The sequence below is a fragment of the Babylonia areolata genome, chromosome 20 (genome assembly GCF_041734735.1).
Source record: "Babylonia areolata isolate BAREFJ2019XMU chromosome 20, ASM4173473v1, whole genome shotgun sequence".
NCBI classification, from domain to species: domain Eukaryota; kingdom Metazoa; phylum Mollusca; class Gastropoda; order Neogastropoda; family Buccinidae; genus Babylonia; species Babylonia areolata.
Window position 1 is genome coordinate 47,278,089 of NC_134895.1, and position 24,000 is coordinate 47,302,088.

General features: G+C 42.0%; 1 protein-coding gene and 1 non-coding gene across 2 annotated transcripts; one reads left to right on the top strand and one right to left on the bottom strand.

The window, feature by feature from the left end:
• Positions 1 to 3,838: 3,838 nt before the first annotated feature.
• On the top strand, positions 3,839 to 3,925 carry Trnay-gua (transfer RNA tyrosine (anticodon GUA)). Its single transcript is given in 2 exon segments — positions 3,839 to 3,875; positions 3,890 to 3,925. It is a non-coding gene; the product is annotated as a tRNA-Tyr (tRNA).
• Positions 3,926 to 11,361: 7,436 nt separating this feature from the next.
• Positions 11,362 to 23,583, bottom strand: LOC143294627 (beta-1,3-galactosyltransferase 5-like). The gene is made up of 2 exons (XM_076606004.1): positions 23,170 to 23,583; positions 11,362 to 12,388 (listed from the first exon to the last, which is right to left on the bottom strand). The coding sequence occupies exons 1-2, from the start codon at positions 23,581 to 23,583 to the stop codon at positions 11,861 to 11,863; spliced, it is 942 nt and encodes a 313-aa protein (XP_076462119.1). The 3' UTR covers positions 11,362 to 11,860.
• Between the last annotated feature and the right edge of the window lie 417 nt (positions 23,584 to 24,000).

Genomic DNA, 24,000 nt, shown 5'->3' on the forward strand with positions numbered 1-24,000 from the left:
CCACCCTCACCTCCTCCCCCATCCCCCATCCCCACTCCTCCGCACCCCCTCTCGTCACCGTGCGATATAGCGGAGACAACAGGAACTGGTCCAGACAGTGGATGGGCGAGTAGAGAGATGGAGAGAGAGGGGGGGAAGGAGGTGGAGGAGGGGGGGTAGGGAGAGGCGGGTGGGTTGGTAGGTGTGGGTGTAGAGGTGGGGTCAGGTCAGCAGTTGGTGTGTATGGTCAACAACACCTCGTCACCGTGATGCGATCCGACGTTCCCTGCCGACCAGCATGGACAGAACGTGGTTGTTTTCCAGGGAGGCAATGCGAAGCAGGGGAAAGCCATTGTGGCTCGCACAAAGGAGTCGGACAAGCGGAAAGAGAAAGGTAAGGGCGCGTGCCCTGTTCTGTCCTTCTGGTGCTACAGGGGCAATACTGCTAGGCGGGAGGCATGGAGAATAGACCCCCCCCCCCAACCTCCACACACACACACCAGACCTCCCTTCTCTCTCTTTTTTTTTTTTTTTTTTTTTTTTTTTTTTACCAGCGTCAGGTAATGTGTTGTGTGTGGGTGTTATATAACTTTTTCTTTTTCATGGCTGTGATTTAAAACTCTGATGCTCCGCGGACCCCGGTCAGTGGCCGCCGGGCGCGAACCAGCCGTAAATATGTTTCCCGCTAATGTTCAGTTGAGTATGGGGTGGGCTTAATTCCAGCCGGGCCTGAAGAAAATCGATTCAGTGTTTGCCAGCCTTATCATCAATCAGTCCATTCTGTTTGTGACGGTGTGTGTGTGTGTGTGTGTGTGTGTGTGTGTGCGTGCGTGCGTGCGTGCTTGTGCGTAGGCTACTGATCATGATGTCTGTGGAGCCCCGGATCGATGGAGAGAGATAGGGAAGAAGAATAACCCTGACTTATCTCACTTGGGAATTCTAGTGTCTATGCCCAAGATCTTACCTGGGGTACAATTTACCAGGAGGAGGGGTGGCTATTAAAAATTTACACTGGGCGTAGTAAAGATTCCTTGTGGCTGCGGTCACGGCCGGTGTGACCGTGTGTGTGGTGGGTGCTCTCCCCTGTTTCAGTCTTTTTAATCCCCTATTTGGTCTGGCCCGTGATTTTGTCAGCCCACCTGTGCCCCGGTCGATAGACCAACTGCTTGCTTTTTGTTCTCGGGTGACCTCATAGACCACCGTGTTTCACGTGTCGCTGCATGCTCGGGGACCAGGCTACTTTGGGACCTCTACAAACACTCATCTACCTTCTTTGTCCGGCGACCGGCTCAGTCTCCACTTGAAGTGAGAAAAAAGGCCGAGAACTCAGCCGTGCGCCGGCCACCACCTCCGGACTGTGGTTTCAGTTCTAGCTCAGTGCTTCCTCAGTCAGTCATCGATGGAGAGAAGATGATTTCCTTCACTGATGGGTTTAATGCCGATGCTGAGACGGAGAAAACATGATTAATCGTTCAGTGTGGTTTGCCAGTGTCGTGGTTACTCCCGCGTCAGTCCGAGTCTGTTCGGAACATAGGCAATTTTCACGTCAGACTTGAAATGCAAGTGGTTCATGCCGCCGCGTGGCGTTGTATAACGGGCTGAATCTTGCTCAGTTTATCTTTCCATCTGGCCGGTTCCATCCCCTCCATCACTCCTGTTGTCACACACACACACATGCGCGCGCGCGCACTGACGCCGGCGGCACACACACGTACACACTGGCACTGATACACACACACTGACATACACACACATACACACGCACGCACGTACGGCACCGGCACGCACGCACGCACACACACACACACACACACACACACACTGGCATACACACACACACACACACACACACACTGACGTACGCACGCACACACACACACACTGGCATACACACACACACTGACGCACGCACGCACAAACACACTCACACACACACACGTATACTCTTTCTCTCTCTCTCTCTCTCTCTCTCGCTCGCTCTCTCTCTTACACACCCCCCCACACACACATACACACACATGCACGCACGCACACACACACACACACACATGCTGTCTCTCTCTCTCTCTCTCTGTCTCTCTCTCTTACACACACACATACACACACCGACGCGGCGGGCACGCACGCACACACACACACACACACACATACACACTGACGCGGAACACACGCACGAACACACACACACACACACACACACACTGGCACACACTCTCTCTCTCTCTCTCTCTCTCTGTCTCTCCGAGGCTCTCTCACATCACACACACACACACACACACACACACACACACACACACTGACACACACACGTACACTGGCCCGCTCACACGTACACTGAGAAAGTATATGCGTACGCACCCATTAATATGCCATTGTTAGAACTGAACGGCAGTCCGGTTTTGATTCGTTTTGTTTTGTTTTAGTCAGTACCCACATGTTGTATATATTATTTTGAACTTTTGCGGAGGAGTCTAAAATATAAATATATGCGTATGTGATTGTAGACCGAACTCCAGTTATAACAAGGGCGTTACATCTTTCTACAGATCGACTGGCACTAAGTTTGACATCACTGGAATAACTGATTCCCGTCAGTGATTGATGCAACGAAACAACTGACAGAGAACAAGAATTGTACACTTGCTCCAAGGCCTTGAATTTGCAGGAAGGTATTAATTCGTCCATCCAAGGGAAACTATACATACATTTCGTGGGTCTTTGTCTGAATATGTCAGTTTATGTCCCTTAGATTGGTTTCTCGTATGCCATTGACACAAACAGAAAAAAATATTTTAAAAAATAATATTTTTACAAAAATCTGAATCACTGTCTGTACTTGTACACACCACACATCTCGGAAACTGCAGTTCCAATTTAACAAAAGATATTGAAAGATTTTGCTGATTAAGCTGCAAGCCGGGCCCAGCACGAAAAATCAAGGTCCGTGTTTGTTTTTTGTTTGTTTGTTCTTTTTAAACAAAACTTAAATCAATCATTTTCTATATGTAACACACACACACACACACACACACACACACACACACACACACACACACACACACACACACACACACACCGGCACACCGTGGTACACACTTTCACTTACTCGCATGCGTACACAGTAATTCCCCCCTCCTCCCCCTCCCCTCCCCCTCCTCCCACTCGATTTTTTTCCTACCCTCGTCTAATATCACTTACAGTGAAAAGACGTTAAACAAAAGAACGAACGCACACACACACACACACACACACACACACACACACACACACACACAGCGGCGCGCGCCTGGCGCAAGCCCGCGTTTTATTTTAACGTTCACACGCGATAGGATAAACTCTCAATAATGAAGGCCCAACATATGCCTTGGCGTGCGATTTGCATCAGTAGAAATGAATAATGTCAGTCTCTCTTGTCTCTCAGTGCTGGTCAACATGATCATACAATGAATCCACTGATGGAAAACGATAAAAAATAAATTATATGAAAATTCATTCGATTTTTTAAAGTACCTCACGAAATCGTCTTTTTTATGGAAACATGAATTTAGACTCGTATCCTTGTTTAATTAGCGTTATCACGAACAGCTCGATCGATCGATCGAGAGAGACAGAGCCTGAGAGATTTCTTCACACATTAATTTTTGTCACAACGACATATGGAAGACCATTCCTGTGAAGCAAAGACTGTGGGCGTGAGTATCCTGAAGTTTGTGGTATCATTGCATAATCCTTATTAATGAGCCATGAAAAAAATCATCAACTCACTGCTCAGCAAGACAACAACAACAAAAAACACATGGAGTTAAGGCTCGTAAAAGCATATTATGTATAAATATTTATAAATTCGAATTTTCCACATCCCGTGATAGCTCAGTTGGTAGAGCGGAGGACTGTAGAGGTGTTCAAAGCAATCCTTAGGTCAGTGGTTCGAATCCGCTTCGCGGGAATATTTTTTTCTTCATTTTTTTAAACCCAGCATCACTTTCAACACCATTTTTCGTTTATCACGTTGCTTCCACTCCTATATTTCTTTCTATTCTCCTCAATATTCATATTCATCCTCTGTTTCTGGTCACTAATTTTCTCCTGTAAGAAAAAAAAACGTGGTAAACACTGTGTGCACTGAGGGCCAGTCCAATGTTGTTGTATATGTTTTGCTGTTTACGTGTGTGACGTGTGGTAGTTATGATTTCTATTTACTTCTGGCAGTGGAACGCTTTATGGAGACAAAGTGGAGATTTGTTTGGTCATGGTAGCACACTGTTTTCATTGTATGATGAGTAACACGAGTTTAACACTCAGATTTGTATCAGTCATTCCTATGTTTGCTGCAAACAGGAGGTTGACAATGTTTAAATATTCAGCATGGTAATCATGGTTCCAATGTAATCAATTGTATCAGTGGAGACAAAGTGGAGAGTTGTTTGGTCAAAATGGAAACACAGTTATTGTTGTATGGTATAGACAGGACTTGATAGGTACTGAGAGCTGTATTGGTCAGTGACATGTTTGGTGCACAGTTACTGTTGTATGGTATAGACAGGACTTGATAGGTACTGATGAGTTGTATTGGTCAGCGACGGGCGCAATAGCCGAGTGGTTAAAGCGTTGGACTGTCAATCTGAGGGTCCCGGGTTCGAATCACGGTGACGGCGCTTTGTGGGTAAAGGGTGGAGATTTTACGATCTCCCAGGTCAACATATGTGCAGACCTGCTAGTGCCTGAACCCCCTTCGTGTGTATATGCAAGCAGAAGATCAAATACGCACGTTAAAGATCCTGTAATCCATGTCAGCGTTCGGTGGGTTATGGAAACAAGAACATACCCAGCATGCACACCCCCGAAAACGGAGTATGGCTGCCTACATGGCGGGATAAAAACGGTCATACATGTAAAAGCCCACTCGTGTGCATACGAGTGAACGCAGAAGAAGAAGAAGTATTGGTCAGTGACATGTTTGGTGCACAGTTATTGTTGTATGGTATAGACAGGACTTGATAGGTACTGAGAGTTGTATTGGTCAGTGACATGTTTGGTGCACAGTTATTGTTGTATGGTATATACCAGACTTGATAGGTACTGATGAGTTGTATTGGTCAGTGACATGTTTGGTGCACAGTTACTGTTGTATGGTATAGACAGGACTTGATAGGTACTGATGAGTTGTATTGGTCAGTGACATGTTTGGTGCACAGTTATTGTTGTATGGTATAGACAGGACTTGATAGGTACTGAGAGTTGTATTGGTCAGTGACATGTTTGGTGCACAGTTATTGTTGTATGGTATAGACAGGACTTGATAGGTACTGATGAGTTGTATTGGTCAGTGACATGTTTGGTGCACAGTTATTGTTGTATGGTATAGACAGGACTTGATAGGCACTGAGAGTTGTATTGGTCAGTGACATGTTTGGTGCACAGTATTGTACGTCACTTTTGCTGGCAGGTAACCGAAATGAAGCTTGTTTTACCTCACATAAATCTATGTATGAGAGCAGTGCATGCTTTTGGACATGTGATGAAGTGTTGATTTACTGTCATATGTCAGCCTTTTGTGTCAGTGATGTCCAGGGTATTTTGTGATTGTTTCTGACCTGGTTTTGTGTTTGTGTTCCAGGTATGCTGCTTAATAGGTGCTGCTCTATGTAGGGTGTGCTAGGCAGGAAATGTGTGCTGCTTTGTGCTTTGGGCTTTTGCATGCTTTTGGACATGTGATGAAGTGTTGATTTACTGTCATATGTCAGCCTTTTGTGTCAGTGATGTCCAGGGTATTTTGTGATTGTTTCTGACCTGGTTTTGTGTTTGTGTTCCAGGTATGCTGCTTAATAGGTGCTGCTCTATGTAGGGTGTGCTAGGCAGGAAATGTGTGCTGCTTTGTGCTTTGGGCTTTTGCATGCTTTTGGACATGTGATGAAGTGTTGATGACTGTCATATGTCAGCCTTTTGTGTCAGTGATGTCCAGGGTATTTTGTGATTGTTTCTGACCTGGTTTTGTGTTTGTGTTCCAGGTATGCTGCTTAATAGGTGCTGCTCTATGTAGGGTGTGCTAGGCAGGAAATGTGTGCTGCTTTGTGCTTTGGGCTTAGAAGGAACTGCTGAGTGCTTGGCAGGAAATCTGTGTTGCTTAGAGTTAGTGCTGCTGTGAGTTAGTGTGTGTGTGTGTGTGTGTGTGTGTGTGTGTGTGTGTGTGTGTGTGTGTTTAACACACTTAGTTGACATTATTTGCATATTTGCATTATGACACAGTCTCAACATATTTCATGAAGGTATCAAGGAAACTTTTTTTTTTAACCCATATCATTTGACACATGATGTTCCCATATCATTTGACATTGTACTGACACACACACACACACACACACACACACACACACACACAATAATAATAATAATAATAATAGAGAGAGGGGGGAGGGGGAGAGAGAGAGAGTGGGAAAAACAGAAATGATAAACACATCAATTTATCACAAATCCAAATTTTCAGCCACTCTGGAGAGAGACTTGTGGCCTTGTGGACGCTATATCTGATGTCTCTGGATATTGCTGGAAATATTCCTGCTTATCCGTTGTTCTCAGACAAGCAGGCACAGTATGTATATGCATGTTGTGTATCGTTGATAAAAGCAACTATTTCCTTTGCTCTCTGTTGTGTGAGTTTGGTGTGTGAGTGTGTGTAACATTTTTCATTCTCATGAACCCTGACATTTATCTTTAAACTCAGCATTGGGCCTACATTGTTTATGCATTTTGTAAAGTTCTGTGTTTTCATGTGCAAATTTCAATGCAATGTTTTCACCAGTGGTGGAGAGAGAGAGAGAGAGATTTCTCAACTGTGTGTATCTGGTAACTTTTAAATTTTGTAATGGTGTTGAAAAACACAAAGGACACAACCATATCAACAACTTAAAGAAAGAAAAAAAAAAAACAACAACAACAATGAAACACATGTAATCATCACAAGAGGAAGTGTCTGGGTTTGTTCCAATGTACCTCTTATTTACCCGCATGTTAGCTGAATCGGTAGCATGTGCAGCAATGACTTGCAGTTGTGTACCTAGCGTATGAAGAGATCTACCACTCTTTATCATTTGTTAATAATTGTCAAAATGGTGGTTTGTAAAGACAAAGGTCAAAAAGATGGAACGAATATGTGCGGTACATGCATATTTATTTCATCTTCAATAACTCAGTCACTGAATTGAAGCAGAATATTATCCCAGAATACAAACTGAAGAGGACACTGAGTATGTACTTATTTAGGTATAATAATGCTCAATGAAATCTTTCATAAAATGAAAGTGAAATTAGGTCTTATACACCCAGTAAAGAGGGGTGTAGACATGCATTTAAGTTAAAATCAGTCATTAAACAGAATATAAATCAGGTCCAATATACCCAGTAAAGAAGGATCTGTACATATTTGTTTTTAGTTAAATCATTTATTAATATATATACATATATATATATATATATATATATGTATGTATGTATGTATGTGTATATATATATATATATATATATATATATATATATATATATATAGTTTGTGTGTGTGTGTGTGTGTGTGTGTGTGAAAAGCAATATTCATTTCAACATCTGTATTGAATCAACGTCACATGTAACAAAACAAATTCTGAATTTCACTCATAGTTATTCAAAAAACAAAAAAAAAGCTCTCACATCAATGAGGAAAGACAATGAAACCAAATCAAAACCAGACAAAAACAACAACAACAACAAAACACACACCCTAACACATATACTCAAAGGTTTAATGTATGTGCATGAGCATATTATGCTTTTAAACCTTTTCAAAGGTCTTTGCTGCAACTGAAATACTTTTTGGTAGCAGTTACAGGAAATACTGAGTAAATACAACAGCAAAACATTCCAAAATACACCAGCCAACAAGTGAAATCTTTAAAGAGTTGTTACCATGCCATTATCCAGGAGCCACAAATACTTCACACAAATGGGCAGCTCTTTCTTCCCCCCCCCCCAATAAATCTGGATTTTCTTCGGCATCGCAACATTCTCTTTTACTCTATTGCATTTATCCCAGATTATTTTGTCCCCAAAAATAATTTCCAGTGGGAAAGTTTGACAACTATGGAAATCAACAAAACTTTATCATGCAACATAATGGAAAACCGGACTAGTGATCAACTATTAAGTGATGAGTGCCACCAACTGAACATTAAAAAAATAGATAAAACAAAACAAAATAAAATTGAAATAACTCAACAGTCCTAGACCCTAATGAACATTAAAAAAAAAAAAGAAGAAAAAACAAAACAAAATAAAATAAAAATAACTCAACAGTCCTAATGAACATTAAAAAAAATAAGATAAAACAAAATAAAATAAAAATAACTCAACAGTCCTAATGAACATTAAAAAATAAGATAAAACAAAACAAAATAAAATTTTAAAACTCAACAGTCCTAGCCCCTAATGAACATTAAAAAATAAGATAAAACAAAACAAAATAAAATAAAAATAACTCAACAGTCCTAGCCCCCGACTTCAGCTTTCTTGCAGAAACACATGATGTTCTACTTGTGCCCACACTCTGACACGTAATTAAACAAAAATTTAGAATAAGTCTAATACAGTCAGTAAAGAGGGCTCTGTACATACATCTTTATTCATCCATTTGGAAATTAATTGTGCATCCATAGGCTCATCACTCACCCAACACAATATCCCAGCCAATAGCCAAGTTCAGTACACACACACACACACACACACACACACACACACACACACACACACACACACACATACACAACATGACAAAGGTTGGACCAACAGATCAAAAAGCTACACATATAAAGCAAAATACTCACAAGCAAGCAAAACACCACAGCAGCTTCATTTCCACACACGCCCCTTATTGATTGATATGGATTTATATAGCGCCTATTCTTGGTCGAAGACCAAGCTCTAAGTGCTTTACAAACACGGGGTCATTTGCACAACAGGCTGCCTACCTGGGTAGAGCCAACTGACAGCTGCCACCGGGTGCTCATCATCCATTTCCTGTATCATTCAGTCAGATTTCAAGCACACACACATACACACTCAGAGAGACGTGTACCACCCTCTCTCTCCACACACATACACACAGTGTTTATAAAATAACATTTATATTAAGAAATACATTTTCTGAATAAGTTATGCTTCTACAAAAACATCATACATTGTCAAATGGCAGGTTATTAAAAATAGAAACAAAAGACATCAAGTTTTAGTTAAATCTTTTATCACACAAGATATAAATTAGGTCCAATACAATCAGTAAAAAGGGCTGTGGACATGTACACCATTTTACTCCCTGAAGAGTGCTGTGGGCCCTGAACACGCGGAACGCGAGATGGAGCAAGAGGTTAGTTTCTGGGTCAAAACTTAAAAGTCCACCTTCTTTGTCTTCATTCTTGATCCTTTGCACCTCTTGCCCGAGACCAAGACTGACAGAGTCCTTGATCTCACTGATGATTATACTGGTGCAAAGTGAGTTACTTTATTAACACCTTCAGGCGTCTGAATGTTTGTGTGACACAAAGTGCGTAATGTCCTGACAGCCTTTCTCACAAAGCAGTATCTTTGGACCAAAGTTATAACCGCTGACTTTGTTGTAGAAGAATAATGGACCTTCATTGCTAGTGATATCTGACAATATGTCAGAATTATCAGTTACTCCTGGTGACAGGACTAGGCGCCATCAGCGATGTCTGACATGACCCTGTATCAGGAGAGAAGACCCCTGTACACAATGTCTGGTATATCTGGAGTTAGCTGCTCCTGGGGACAGGAAAAACATGGCTGGTATAAGCCATGTCCAGTACAACCAATGTCTGGTATATCCGACAAGTTTTTAGTCATGTCAAAGGCCTTCGGCTGGGAAATTTTTTACTATCACAGTTCAAGCAATGTTCAATACAACCGGTGGCCGGTATAGGCAGAGCATAATGTATATATATATATATTTGCTACACCACATCTACCAGGCAGTTAGACGCCTGATAAGCAGCATAACCCAACACATTATCAGGCCTTCCGTGCATTCATATTTTTTTACCTATCAGAGTGGATTTCTTCTCCAGAATGTTTGCCAGAGGACAACACTTGTTTTTGTTGTTTGTTTTTTTGTTTGTTTGGGGTTTTTTTGGTGTTTTTTTCTCTCTCTTCTTTTTCTTAGCCTCAGTTGCATGCAAGTCATGAAGAACGAATACTCTAAGTGCTTCACATGCCTTCTTCATTGGCCGGAGAAGAAGAAAAAAACCTCTTGTATTTTATTTTTTCCTTTTTGTATTTCTTTTCACATCAATTTTCCAATATATGCAGTTTCAGTTTCGTATGTAATGGTCTGGGTGACCTTACAGGAGTATTGTCACAAATATTCACAGTTGGGCAACAATTGTGTTGCCATGGGTTCTTTTTCAGTGCGCCAAGTCCATACTCCAAATGACTGAATCCTCAGTTTTATTTCTCAGCCAAATTTGGGAGAAAGGGCAAGACCTGGATTCACACTCAGACCCTCAACAGACAACACTGATCACTTCCCATAATTCCTGTAAAACACACACACGCACACACACACACACACACACACACACACACTCTATCACACAAAAAATATTAGTGACCTGGCAGTCAGCAACACATACATATTTCATATCAATCTGGAGTGATTATCAGGTATATTGATGATGTGATTATATGGATACATACAGCACCTATCCTTGATCGGAGACCAAGCTCTAAGCACTTTATAAACATGAAGTAATTTGCACAACAGGCAGCCTAAATGAGTAGAACCAAATGACAGCTGCCATCTGGGTGCTTGTCATTCGTTTCCTGTCTCAGGTTTCAGTTACACACACATACACACTCACACAGACATGTAACATTTTATGTGTATGAACGTTTTATTCATTTACCCCACCATTTAGACAGCCATACTCCACTTTCAGGTGTGTGCATGCTCAGTATGTTCTTGTTTCCATAACCCACATGGATTACAGAAACTTTAACATGTGTATTTGATCTTCTGCGTGCGTATAGACATGAATGGGAGTTCAGGCACTAAAGGTCTGCACATAGGTTGACCTGGAAGGTCGGAAAAATCTCCACCCTTTACCCACCAGGCACCGTTACCAAGATTCAAACCTGGGACCCTCAGATTGAAAGTCCAATGCTTTAACCACTTGGCTATCGCACCCGTCATCTTTGTAGGAATTTTTAGTAACTATGTATTCAAACCAAAAGTGAAAAATGGATATCATTTGGACAGAAATGCAACCACATTTAAAATATACACACACCCCACCACTCTCCAAATTTAATTTTGTTGCTTTTTAGCACGAATCACACGTGAGCCATGAAGGCTTTGCCTTTTGTTATCATTCTGTCACACTTTTGAGACATTAAAGTTATGTATTGCACCTTTTACTTCCTAGGATAGTCATCAGATTTTCATATAAAATTTGGAAGGATGTGAACAGACACTAAATAAAACCAGTCTTGTCTTATCCTGACAGGATCTGTTTAATTGCAGTTTTATACTGACTGTCTGGTTTGTTTTTGCTGCCACTTGAGAAAATGCCAATGTTAAATTTTCATCGAAATCAAAAGAAAAGAACACACACATGTACAAGCAAGCAAGCAAGCACACACACACACACACACACACACACACACACACACACACGAAATACAGGACCACTAATTGGTAAAGACTCAATTCTTATGATGATGGATCAAAAGATCAAAAAAACAAAAAGGAAAAAAAAGGAAAGCTAACCATGCGCAACCACACCTTGAGTGTGAGGAAATTCTCATTCGTAAAGCAAAACACCCAAGCGGATGAAAACTACCTTCACTGTTTCTTTGCACGACAAGGAATCTTGCCAGAAAAGGTTTTCCAAAAATGATATGCAAGCTCAGGGGACACCATTTGAGACCCAAGGGAATCCTGGTTATCCTGGAAAAGACACGGGTCTGGCGCTTTGGCGGCTGTCGAGAACTCCTTCTCTGTGAACGCTCGGTGACTTAACGCCAAAGTGCGTGCCAGAGTGCCACTCACGTGCACGTCCTCCATGTTGTTGTAGGGAAGGTAGGGGGCTACAGCCACCATGCGGGCCACAGACTTTCCTGGCAACACGTACAGGTTGCCCTTGACGTGAGGAGGGTAGATGTTGAAAGGATATGCTTCCCGGCTGACTGCCAATTTGCCAGTACGGATACATTGCTCAGAGTTGGCGTACGGCCCAAAAATCAGATCTGTTGTGTTTGTTGACAACAGGCGCTGAAGATGTGGCATGTGTACGAACGTGTCATCATCGGTCTTGACCACATGACTCACGTGGGGACAGAATTCACTCACCCAGTTCAGACCCAGTAGGACCTGCATGGACAAAAATGAAATGATTATCATTTCTTATCACCTTCATCATTATAATCAGCATTATTGTTTGTTGTTGTCACTGTTGTAATTAGTAATTATAACTGACAGTCTCGGTGTCTTGTCATGTGTGCTGACAAGGTGTCGCCATGCTTATTACCTGTTCCCCAGCACCACAGTCACCTGTGTAAGCTTATCATGGCAGTACAGCCATCCTCGTAGCGACAGCTGTCCTCCGGGTAACACCAGGCCTCAGGCTACACTGCCAAGGACTCAGGGGAGGTAAGACACCCAGACATGTGGCATGCCTGGTCCACCTGAGTGTGTATTCGCCCAGTTGCCCTTGAACCAAACCACCAGCTATGGGTAAATGGTCCTGCTATCTCCTGCACATATTTGGTGAGATAACAGATAAAGGAGCTAACCTTGAAAGAAAACCATGACTGCAGCCATCAAGGCAGTCTGCTGATCAACTTCAATATCTTTACAACTCCTGCAGTTCATTCGCCATCTGAACAATGCAATGAAACAAATACAATACAATGAATACAATACAATACACAACGTTATGCCTTGCAAGATTTTCTTTTCCGCTACATCTGAGAGAATGGTAGCGATACTTGGGAAACCCCAGCTCTAAACATGTCTTTCTCAGTATTTAGTGACACCATTCTTCTTTGTTTTCTTTAGTACAGTGTAATTAGAGACTGGGGTGAAAAAAATAATATAGTTTTTCATACTTTGCACACAAACAGAACAGCGCCCAAACATAATCCTGTGAAAAAATCCACAAAAATCCATGCCCCGCACCATGGATATTTACTGCATTCATTTTTAGCATTTTCACAATAAAATATCCATCCAAAATTTGGAGAGTAGGGACAAGGTTTATGATATCCTTCAGATTCAAATTGACATGGCTTCTTCAGCTGTACCAACAATGGAAGTGAACACATTTATCCTCATCATCATTATTCAATTCAAAAAGAAACAATGATATATAACGTCAAAAGTCGTCCTCACTAAAGTGGACCCAGCTTAAGTTGTCTCATCTTGTAAGTTGACACAATTATTTGGCCCTGGCCAGGAGACTCCTTTTCTCAATAAATTTTCCCTGCATACCTCAACCTCGTTGGCATTCTGATCACTGGGCCTTCTGAATCAAATATCATAATTGGAGTGTAATAAAACATCAAGGTGGTGTTGGCCTACAGAAGAATGGTAGAGTGCAATCACTTTGGTTGTCATGCACTGCGATGATGCCATGTATTACGAGCCCCAGGCTGAGACCACAAATACTGCGAACAAATCCCCACATCAAAGCTGATAAAGGAGGAAAAAATTATTCCCCTTGTCTCTTTGAACTGGAATTCTTTTTCATTCAAAACACAAAATGAATAGATACATATAAACCAATAAATAAAACTAATGGCCAAATGTTTAACATGCATCATGTACCAATACAAACAGATGCAGAAGCAGTTAAATCCATCACATCTTCAGGCCTGTGGACACAATCAAGATGTCTGCATCGCTAGTGTTTTATCTAACATTCATGCCAGCAAACTGAACATCTTCATATATAATCTTTATTTGTTCTTTCTTTGTTTATTGAATTTGCAAAGAAAACTGCCTGGCATACAGTACCTCTGACATGACCAGCTATGTCAATGTCCACCTAAACCCGTCATTCTGATCGTTTCATCTGCTTCTCTGATTAAGGTGATGAGGGAGTCCAGAGTAGTCATCATACACCACAGCCATTCTGAAGTGCTGTATATTGTTTTGGCAATTCAAGCTGTTCCTTGCAATGAACGTTCTCTTCTTTGAAATATATATATATATATATACACACACATTACAACAATGTTAATCCAATACAGAACATCAATCAAATTAAAAGTTTTTTTGTTTTGTTTTTTATTTAAAAAACAACAACATTTAACGATATCACTCACCAGCGCACAAAAACTCCAAGAGAGAGACAGACAGACAGACAGAGAGAGCGAGGATGGGAGGAAGACAGACAGACAGAGCAAGGATGGGAGGAAGACAGACAGACAGAGCAAGGATGGGAGGAAGAGAGACAGACAGACAGACAGAGCGAGGATGGGAGGAAGAGAGACAGACAGACAGACAGAGCGAGGATGGGAGGAAGAGAGACAGACAGACAGACCAAGGATGGGAGGAAGACAGACAGACAGAGCAAGGATGGGAGGAAGAGAGACAGACAGACAGAGCGAGGAAGACAGACAGACAGACAGAGCGAGGATGGGAGGAAGAGAGACAGACAGACAGAGCAAGGATGGGAGGAAGGGAGACAGACAGACAGACAGAGCAAGGATGGGAGGAAGACAGACAGACAGACAGACAGAGCGAGGAAGACAGACAGACAGACAGACAGAGCAAGGATGGGAGGAAGACAGACAGACAGACAGAGCAAGGATGGGAGGAAGAGAGACAGACAGACAGACAGAGCAAGGATGGGAGGAAGAGAGACAGACAGACAGAGCAAGGATGGGAGGAAGACAGACAGAGCAAGGATGGGAGGAAGACAGACAGACAGAGCAAGGATGGGAGGAAGAGAGACAGACAGAGCAAGGATGGGAGGAAGACAGACAGACAGACAGACAGAGCAAGGATGGGAGGAAGAGAGACAGACAGACAGACAGAGCGAGGAAGACAGACAGACAGACAGAGCAAGGATGGGAGGAAGAGAGACAGACAGACAGATCAAGGATGGGAGGATGACAGACAGACAGAGCAAGGATGGGAGGAAGACAGACAGACAGACAATGGATGGGAGGAAGACAGACAAACAGACCAAGGATGGGAGGTAGACAGACAGACAGACAGAGCAAGGATGGGAGGAAGACAGACAAACAGACAATGGATGGGAGGAAGACAGACAGACAGACAGACAGACAGACCAAGGATGGGAGGTAGACAGACAGACAGACAGACAGACCAAGGATGGGAGGAAGACAGACAGACAGACAGACCAAGGATGGGAGGAAGACAGACAAACAGACAGACAGAGCAAGGATGGGAGGAAGACAGACAGAGCAAGGATGGGAGGAAGACAGACAAACAGACAATGGATGGGAGGAAGACAGACAGACAGACAGACAGACAGACCAAGGATGGGAGGTAGACAGACAGACAGACAGACCAAGGATGGGAGGAAGACAGACAGACAGACAGACCAAGGATGGGAGGAAGACAGACAGACAGACAGAGCGAGGATGGGAGGAAGAGAGACAGACAGACAGAGCAAGGATGGGAGGAAGGGAGACAGACAGACAGACAGACAGAGCAAGGACGGGAGGAAGAGAGACAGACAGACAGAGCGAGGATGGGAGGAAGACAGACAGAGCAAGGATGGGAGGAAGAGAGACAGACAGACAGAGCGAGGATGGGAGGAAGACAGACAGACAGACAGAGCGAGGATGGGAGGAAGACAGACAGACAGACAGAGCGAGGATGGGAGGAAGAGAGACAGACAGACAGACAGACAGAGCGAGGATGGGAGGAAGACAGACAGACAGACAGACAGAGCGAGGATGGGAGGAAGAGAGACAGACAGACAGAGCAAGGATGGGAGGAAGAGAGACAGACAGACAGACAGACAGAGCGAGGATGGGAGGAAGACAGACAGACAGACAGACAGAACGAGGATGGGAGGAAGAGAGACAGACAGACAGAGCGAGGAAGGGAGGAAGACAGACAGACAGAGCGAGGATGGGAGGAAGACAGACAGACAGACAGACAGAGCAAGGATGGGAGGAAGACAGACAGACAGACAGAGCAAGGATGGGAGGAAGACAGACAGACAGACAGAGCAAGGATGGGAGGAAGACAGACAGACAGACAGAGCAAGGATGGGAGGAAGAGAGACAGACAGACAGAGCAAGGATGGGAGGAAGAGAGACAGACAGACAGAGCGAGGATGGGAGGAAGAGAGACAGACAGACAGAGCGAGGATGGGGGTAAGGAAGAGAAGGGGATGGGTGAACGAACCGCATAGTCCTTCATATAACATTTACACACACACACACACACACACACACACACACACACACACACACACACACACAGAAATAACATTTACAGTGCCAACTGCTGATGACATTTATCAGCCCAGTAGTGTGGAAAAACGTGAATTTGCAAACTGAAGTTATGGACACAAAAGACTTTAAAAAAAACTGTGCATTTTTAATCACAACACCTGGGTGTTTTTTTTTTTTTTCCAGATCTTTGCCTTTTCTTTAAGAGCATTGGCACCATATTTACAAGATACAAGATACAACTTTAATTGTCCATAAACATGGAAAAGTGTCTTCCATAGCTGCACTTATCTTTTCCATAACCCCTTTCACTTCCATAAATATTTCTGGTTTTTGCAAAATAATCACCAACCTCTAAAAAAAAATGTAAATCACAAAAATTAAAATCATGCTCAAAAGTATGTAAAAGCATATGTTTTCTTCAAGGATACTGAATGGAGAATATAATTATCACAACTTCAATGTTGACAGGATGAGACAACTCCCATTCAGGGAAAGATAACTATACTATGTTGTTTCCTGCACTATCATGTTGATTTCAACATAAATACTATACATAACCTCTCACATGCACCCACACACACCCTCCACCCACCCAAACACTCACAAACATGATCACACAATATTACAAAATAAAAAAAACTAACTGTAAACAATATCTCGGCTGGGAGCTTTCATCTGGAGGGTTTCACAGTATATGGAAATCCCAAGATGAAGGTTTTTCATGCTAAAATATTGGATTTTTTCTATACCCACTTCTGGCGCGACCCCCCCCCCTTCCTGTTGATGTACCCTGTAGCACGTAATCATCATCAGGATAACCAGAATCACTTCAGTTGATCAACAACAACACTACTTTTGTTTTCTATCACGTTAGATGGTTGCTATTGTCCGTGTTGTGTGTAAAATCAAACAAAAATCTAGCCACCTCTTCTGTACTGCATGTTCTGGCAGCTATGTTGACACACATAACAGCTTTTTGCTTTATAAAATGCAAAAAACTGCATCAAAATCAAATCAAAACTTGCCGAGAAATAGCTTCAAACACTCATCAAGGCAGTCGCCATTTGCAAGGGAGGTAAGCATATGCAAATGAGTGGCTGGGCATGTGATTATGCAGTTACCCCTAAACCGCGGATATACCTACGGTTGAAAAGTGAAAGACTTAAAAGCATTGGCACCAGATTACAAAATACAAGGAGCAACTTGAATTGTCCAGAAAGCATGGGAAAAGTGACTTTCAGCAGCACATATAACAAAGAACATTCCCACACTTTCAATGATAAATATGCATGATAATACCAACTTGAACTAACTTCATTCCTTTTCTTATTACCCTTCCATAGCCCAACAAACCAGCTCTCCACTCCCCCCTCCATCCATCCCCATTCCCTCCAACCCCCCCCCCCCCCCTCCCCTCCCTCCCCCTGCGGCACCAACACAGCACAATCACGTATCCAACCCAACACACCCAAAGTGCAAACCCATCCAAAACCATGCAGAAAAAAAGTAAATAAGTAGGTAAAATAAAATGATAAAATGAAATAAGTTAAATTAGAATTAAAATAAAGAAATAAAAATAAAACTGAAGTTGATAAATTCACTCAGTGCTCTTCAAAAAGAAGCAATGTGCAACACAAGTAAAAACTAGAACACTCACTAGCAATAAACTAAAGTAGGTATAATACTTTGTAAACATAAATCATCATAAGCTTAAGATATGTAAATGTCAAAAACTACAGCTTAGTATGGTCACAAAAATATTACATATTATTTCATATGTCTACATAGCATTTAGCTGATAATGTACCTGTTTTTCGGAAAAGGTTAAATCTGTGATATGCTTGCACTTGTTTTAAATATTTTTGTATTCTTTAATTTTTTTTGCATTTCCTAATAATTCCTCTGATCTCCAAAATACACTGACATGTGCACAAAACCATATCAAATAATCTGTCTGCTCACTGTTGTGACACATATCATATTCAGCAGAAACTACTGTCCTTCTTAGAACTAAAAGCGTGTTTCCAGAAAGACCTCAAAGTAACAGCTTCAACTGAAACAATTTCAGCTACCTGCCACTGTTGCAAAGTGGTTATCATCATGGACTGATGGCTAGCAAGACATAGGTTTGATTCCCAGCAGAGATGGGGTTTTTCGGCCTGTGGCCAGCTCCTACCCAGAGCAGAGTGTGCTACTGGTTTTAATGGGAAGACTGGGACCACACAGTTGAGTATCGTCCACGTCATAGATGGGTCTTTGGGTGTGTTGCTCAAATTTCCTGACCATCACTGCAAGTTTTGATCTCCCTCCACTTCTGTGCTCGAGGCGAGTCTTGTCAAGGTCTCCAGTTTGTTGGTGTCATGGGGGACTGTTGTTGGAGGGATTAGGTGGCAGTCTCCACTCTCGGGGCTACGCTCACTCAGTCTGGCTCTGCGACTATGCTAATATTGTCATCAGTAGAGGGCCTAGTAGATGGTTTCCTGTGCAACTCTCCCTCACTTTAATCCAAGTCAAGTGCAAGTCATGACTTAAAATTACAAAGCATGCTGGGCACAAGGCCCGAGCAGCATCCACTGCCATGACAGCACCCACTCACTTGTGTCCTACATGTGGGCGAGACTTCAGGGCCCAGATTGGCCTCATCAGTCACCTCCAGACCCACAGCCACTGATCTTCCACCTGATATTTGAAGCCATGGTCCTCTTCGAATCCGAAGGACGAACATCAGGTGGTGTCCTGAATATGTTAAATCAGAACAGGCAGTACTGCACACCACTGAAGTGACTCAACAGCAGTGCAGGGTCTCCTGTGGTGTGTGGTCTCCTGGTGACCTAACATCAATGGTTGCCTGTGGACTGCTGACATTGTGACTGCGATAGACAAACCCGGGTGTGGCTGTGTATGGGTGACTTGGAATGAGTGGTGTGTAAGTAATGCCAATGAAACGAAGCAGATAATGGGACAGAAAAAAAAATTCAGCTGACAATCCACTGTTCTATGAGTACATTTTGCAAAAATGTTTATCCATTTCAATTCTTTAAATGAGGTGTTCTATTTCATTACCCCTGGAGGCAGTGAATCAGTCTGCCACCTGTAATTTGTGTAATTTTCTTATCAGTTTTGTAGTACTACAGAAATGTACTACCAGTCTTGCTGATTCATTTTCTAAGTATAGAAAATGAAGCAGGAAAGTTACTCCATTTGCATTGGGCTTGTATGAAGTGACAACAACAAAAAAAGAAGAAAAAAGAGGAATTATGGGACTGGATTTCTACATGGAGACCATCACAGTATTGTGTATTGATTTACTGATGCTATTACTAATTCAGTAAAATTCCGGTCGATGTAAAAGTGCTTTAAATTCCGTGTTGAACATAATAAAAGAACCGTAATTTTAGTACAAGTAGTTGGGTTTGTTTGTTTTTTTGCAAAATTTGCACCAGATGCTGGATCTATTTTTGGCAACTATCACAGTATTGCATATTGATTCACTGACGCTATTGGTAATGCAGCAGAATTTCAGTGGATGCAATAATGCATCAAACTTCATTTTGAACACAATGAAAGAACTGTAGTTTTAGTTGAACTGAACACTGAACTCTAAATAATCTTAATGACTCAGGCCAACAGCCCCTATCATAACATGCAGACAAAAGACATTTCTGATCAAATTCAACTACAAAATATAACTAGTTTTAGTAAAGCTAGTTAAGTCATGTATTTTGAAAAATTTGCACCAAATGCTGGGTCTATTTTTGGTGCAGGAATGATTTGCACAAACCTGGGCTGGGTGCGCGACTTGTATGTATTCGGTGGGTAATCGCTCTGCGGATTTGTGTGGGTCAAGTTGTGTGGTGATATGTGCCACGGTTTGTTTTCTAAGACACTGAGCAAGCATCCATTTCTTGCATTCTTTTCTCAGATTTTATTTTAAATGTTTGGCAGAATAGGTTCTGTTTTGAGAAAGATTTGTAGCAGTAGGAATATTTTCAGTGCAGCTTAGTTGTCACTGAGGAAGAAGACCAAACAGTGGGAAAATCTGATAAAAGTATCGATAGAACAAGAGGGACGACAATGATCTTTTGTGTTTTCAAAAAGGTTCTCATTAAAACTGGAAGCAACTTGAGTTCCAGAGATGCAACACTGATATGGCTGATACACATGAAACCACTAAACCTGGCACTGGGTATGTAAGAGTTCCAGAGATACATCGATATGACTGATACACAAGACACCACTAAACCTGGCACTGGGTATGTATACTTTCTTCTGCAGCGTCCAAACCAGGGACCAAGCAAGTGAAACAGGCTTGCTTACCATCCATAACAACCTTGTCAGGAATATGGGATTCCTGACAAAAGGAAAAAGCTGGCAAAATGTCAGATGATAGCCTTAGCTGCTTGTGGCATGAGGGGATGCCGAATGGAATGGACTTGTCTGAGAAGACTGTAGACTGCTCCAGAGTGAGATGAAAGTCATTAGTGATACCAAGGTTCTTCAAGATGTCAGTGACTGTCAGTTTCTGAGGACATTTGAGGATGGGAAGGGTAACTGTAACGAACACTGAACGTTCACGTTATCATCGGGTTAGTTTATTTTGGATCAGCGATGACTTCACATCTAAAAAATAGTTCCAGATGAATCTGATAGTCTTGATAGCTGATTTACATTTTCTTTGTGGCTGATTGTCATATGTAAAGAATTATTGCTGGACATAATGTTTGTGAATTATTTTTCTAAAAAGCCGCGTGTACAACTCAAGCATTACAGACCCAAGTACTGATCCTAGAGGCATAACAATGACAAGCAGACAAAGGAAATCTTTTAGAACAAAAGCCAATGATTTTAATTGTTTGTCTGATAAGATAGAACCTAACCTCGGAAAGGGACTTATTATCAGTTATTCCACATATATACGCTAATCTGTAGAGCAGAATATCTCAGTCTGTGGTATCAAAAGCTGCTGAGAAGTCTTAGAGATTTAGATTACATACTTTCTACTGTCTATAACTTTGTGAAAATCAATCATAGTATTTAGAACAGTGGTTTCAGTGCTGTGATTGGATCTGTATGTTTCTCATGAAGACTGAATAAAATGTTGGCAGTCTGGTATGCATTTTAATGTCTGAGAATAATCCGTATATATACAGACTGATATTTTCCATGTTCCTGGGATCAAAAGAAGGATCTTTCTGAGATACTTTGATAGGAGATTTATTATTCACACATGGAAAATCTCGACATGACAGACGGTGATTTATGACAGAAGTATTTTTAGGAAGTGGATAATAACACTTCAGTTGTTAACACACCAAGATCATCCATTCTTGCATGTTACGCAAGTATTGTACCTTTTACAACATCTGTCAAAACAGACTGAATGTGAACAAGAATAGTGTAAAAGAGGTGACGTTCGACATCACTGGAGTGGCTGGTCAGACTGATTTTTCTGGTGAAAGAAATGAACGAGACACTGAGGAAGTTGGACTGAAGGATACTGCGGTGGTGGGAAGAGAACTGCTTTGCTTTTACCAGGTAACTGATTGGTGATACTGTTTGGCAATCATATGTATGTGAAATGTCTTTATACTGTGTACGCATATGTTGTTGTTGTTTGAGTTACATACTGGGTGTAACTAAGTTTGGGAAGAATGCTTGACATGTTGCTCATGATTATTATTGTTTGGTTTTCAGGGGCACAGATTCCCCCCCACCCCCCCCCTTTTTTTTCCCAGTCCATTTTTCTCTATACCATCATACCTCTGTTGCTGATTTGTGTTACTCACTTACTGTGACCAAAAAAAACTGGTATCCTCTTATTTGAATTGTGTGGAAAGTGTTTTTTGTGATTTAATGCTGTTTGGATTTTGTTTTTGTTTTTCTGTGTTGTTAATCGTAAGGGATGTGTGAGGCTGTCATTGAGTTAAAAGAAAGCAGAAAGTCTGAGTGACTGTTTTAATAAAGTTGTAGAACCAAAGACCCTGGTGTGGACTATCTGTTTGAAACCCTGTGTACTAAGCCCGAACCTTATGACACCCCCTGATTAGTATAGGCACCTGTGAAAAGGGGGTTACATGTGCATATTAGCAAAGTGTCATGTTTGTTTCCAAGCAGTCATCCAGTGAGTGACATCAAGTGATAAATTAAGTGACCAAAATAGCAAGCAAACATACTTAAATTAAGTGTCTAAAATAGCAAGCAAACATACTTATTAGCTGATCACATCAAGTGATAAATTAAGTGACTAAAATAGCAAGCAGTCACACTTATTAGCTGATCAGTAACTTGTTATGATCAACTTTTATCTTCACTGTCAGATCAAAGTTGGTACACTGCAGTCCTTTCCACTGTATCCGTTTACATACTTCTCATTCTCCTGTCACATGGCCTCCAACACATTTATTGGTCTTTTCCAGCTGAAAGACAAAAACAAGGCTCTTACATAATGTCAACCAGTTCAAACCATCTCACCCTTTCAAACTGATTGCAGTCTGCTCTTTCCAGCCATCCAAGCACTAGACAGAAATCTCACAGAAACACTTTCCCTCTACCAATCCCCTAATCTTAATTAAACTGAGTGCAAATCATGCACACAGCAGCTGTTCAATTTTGGCAAAAAAGATAAGCAGGCACATGAATCAGTCTGCTGATAAATCATTACTTAATTCTAATGAGAAATTTGATGCAAATAAAAAAAAGAATAGCAACAATTACCTTCAGTGTCAAATTGAAGTAGACATCCTGCAGTCCTTCCCACTGTACAATGTCCCCGTATTTCTCACTCTCCTGCCGCACGGCTTCCGACACGTTGGGTCCCAGTTTCCCGTCCTGCCCCAGCAGAAAGACCAAAGCCACACTCTTGGGTAACTTCTGTGGGGTGGGGCCAGGCCAGGATCGGGTGGTCACCACACTTCCCCATGTCTCACGGACAGCCTGACGCTCCTGGGAGTTCTGAGGGCGGGACAAGGTCATCACCAACATGTCCACTGGTGTCTGGCACACGCGGTTGGCGCGGTACAGGTAAGAGTACTCCAGGAAAAACTGTCGCTGGTTTCGGGGCATGAAGAACTGGGGCCATTCATCGGGTTTCTCAAGAGGTTGGGATATGTGGCTCAAGCTGAGCAGCATGCTACAGCACATGACCATCAACGTGAACAAAAGCACCAACCGGAACAAGAAGCGCCGCCGCCTCCAGACTTGCTGTAACTGTAAAGATGATGGGTTACGATGAATAGAGAGTAACCAAACAGAGGCACTGGTATGGAACTTAAGAACCATATGCATGATAGATTACATTAAATATACAGTAACCAAACGAAGGCAATGATGATAGATTACATCAAATGTACAGTAACCAAACAAAGGCAATGATGATAGATTACATCGAATGTACAGAAACCAAACGAAGGCAATGACGATAGATTACATCAAATGTACAGTAACCAAACGAAGGCAATAATGATAGATTACATCGAATGTACAGAAACCAAATGAAGGCAATGATGATAGATTACATTAAATATACAGTAACCAAACGAAGGCAAT

Excerpts from the sequence above, each read along its gene's own strand:
- LOC143294627 (XM_076606004.1), bottom strand. The coding sequence starts at position 23,583 with ATGCTGCTCAGCTTGAGCCACATATCCCAACCTCTTGAGAAACCCGAT. Across the intron at positions 12,389-23,169 it reads ACTTCAATTTGACACTGAAG|GTCCTACTGGGTCTGAACTG; the intron begins GTAATTGTTGCT and ends TTGTCCATGCAG.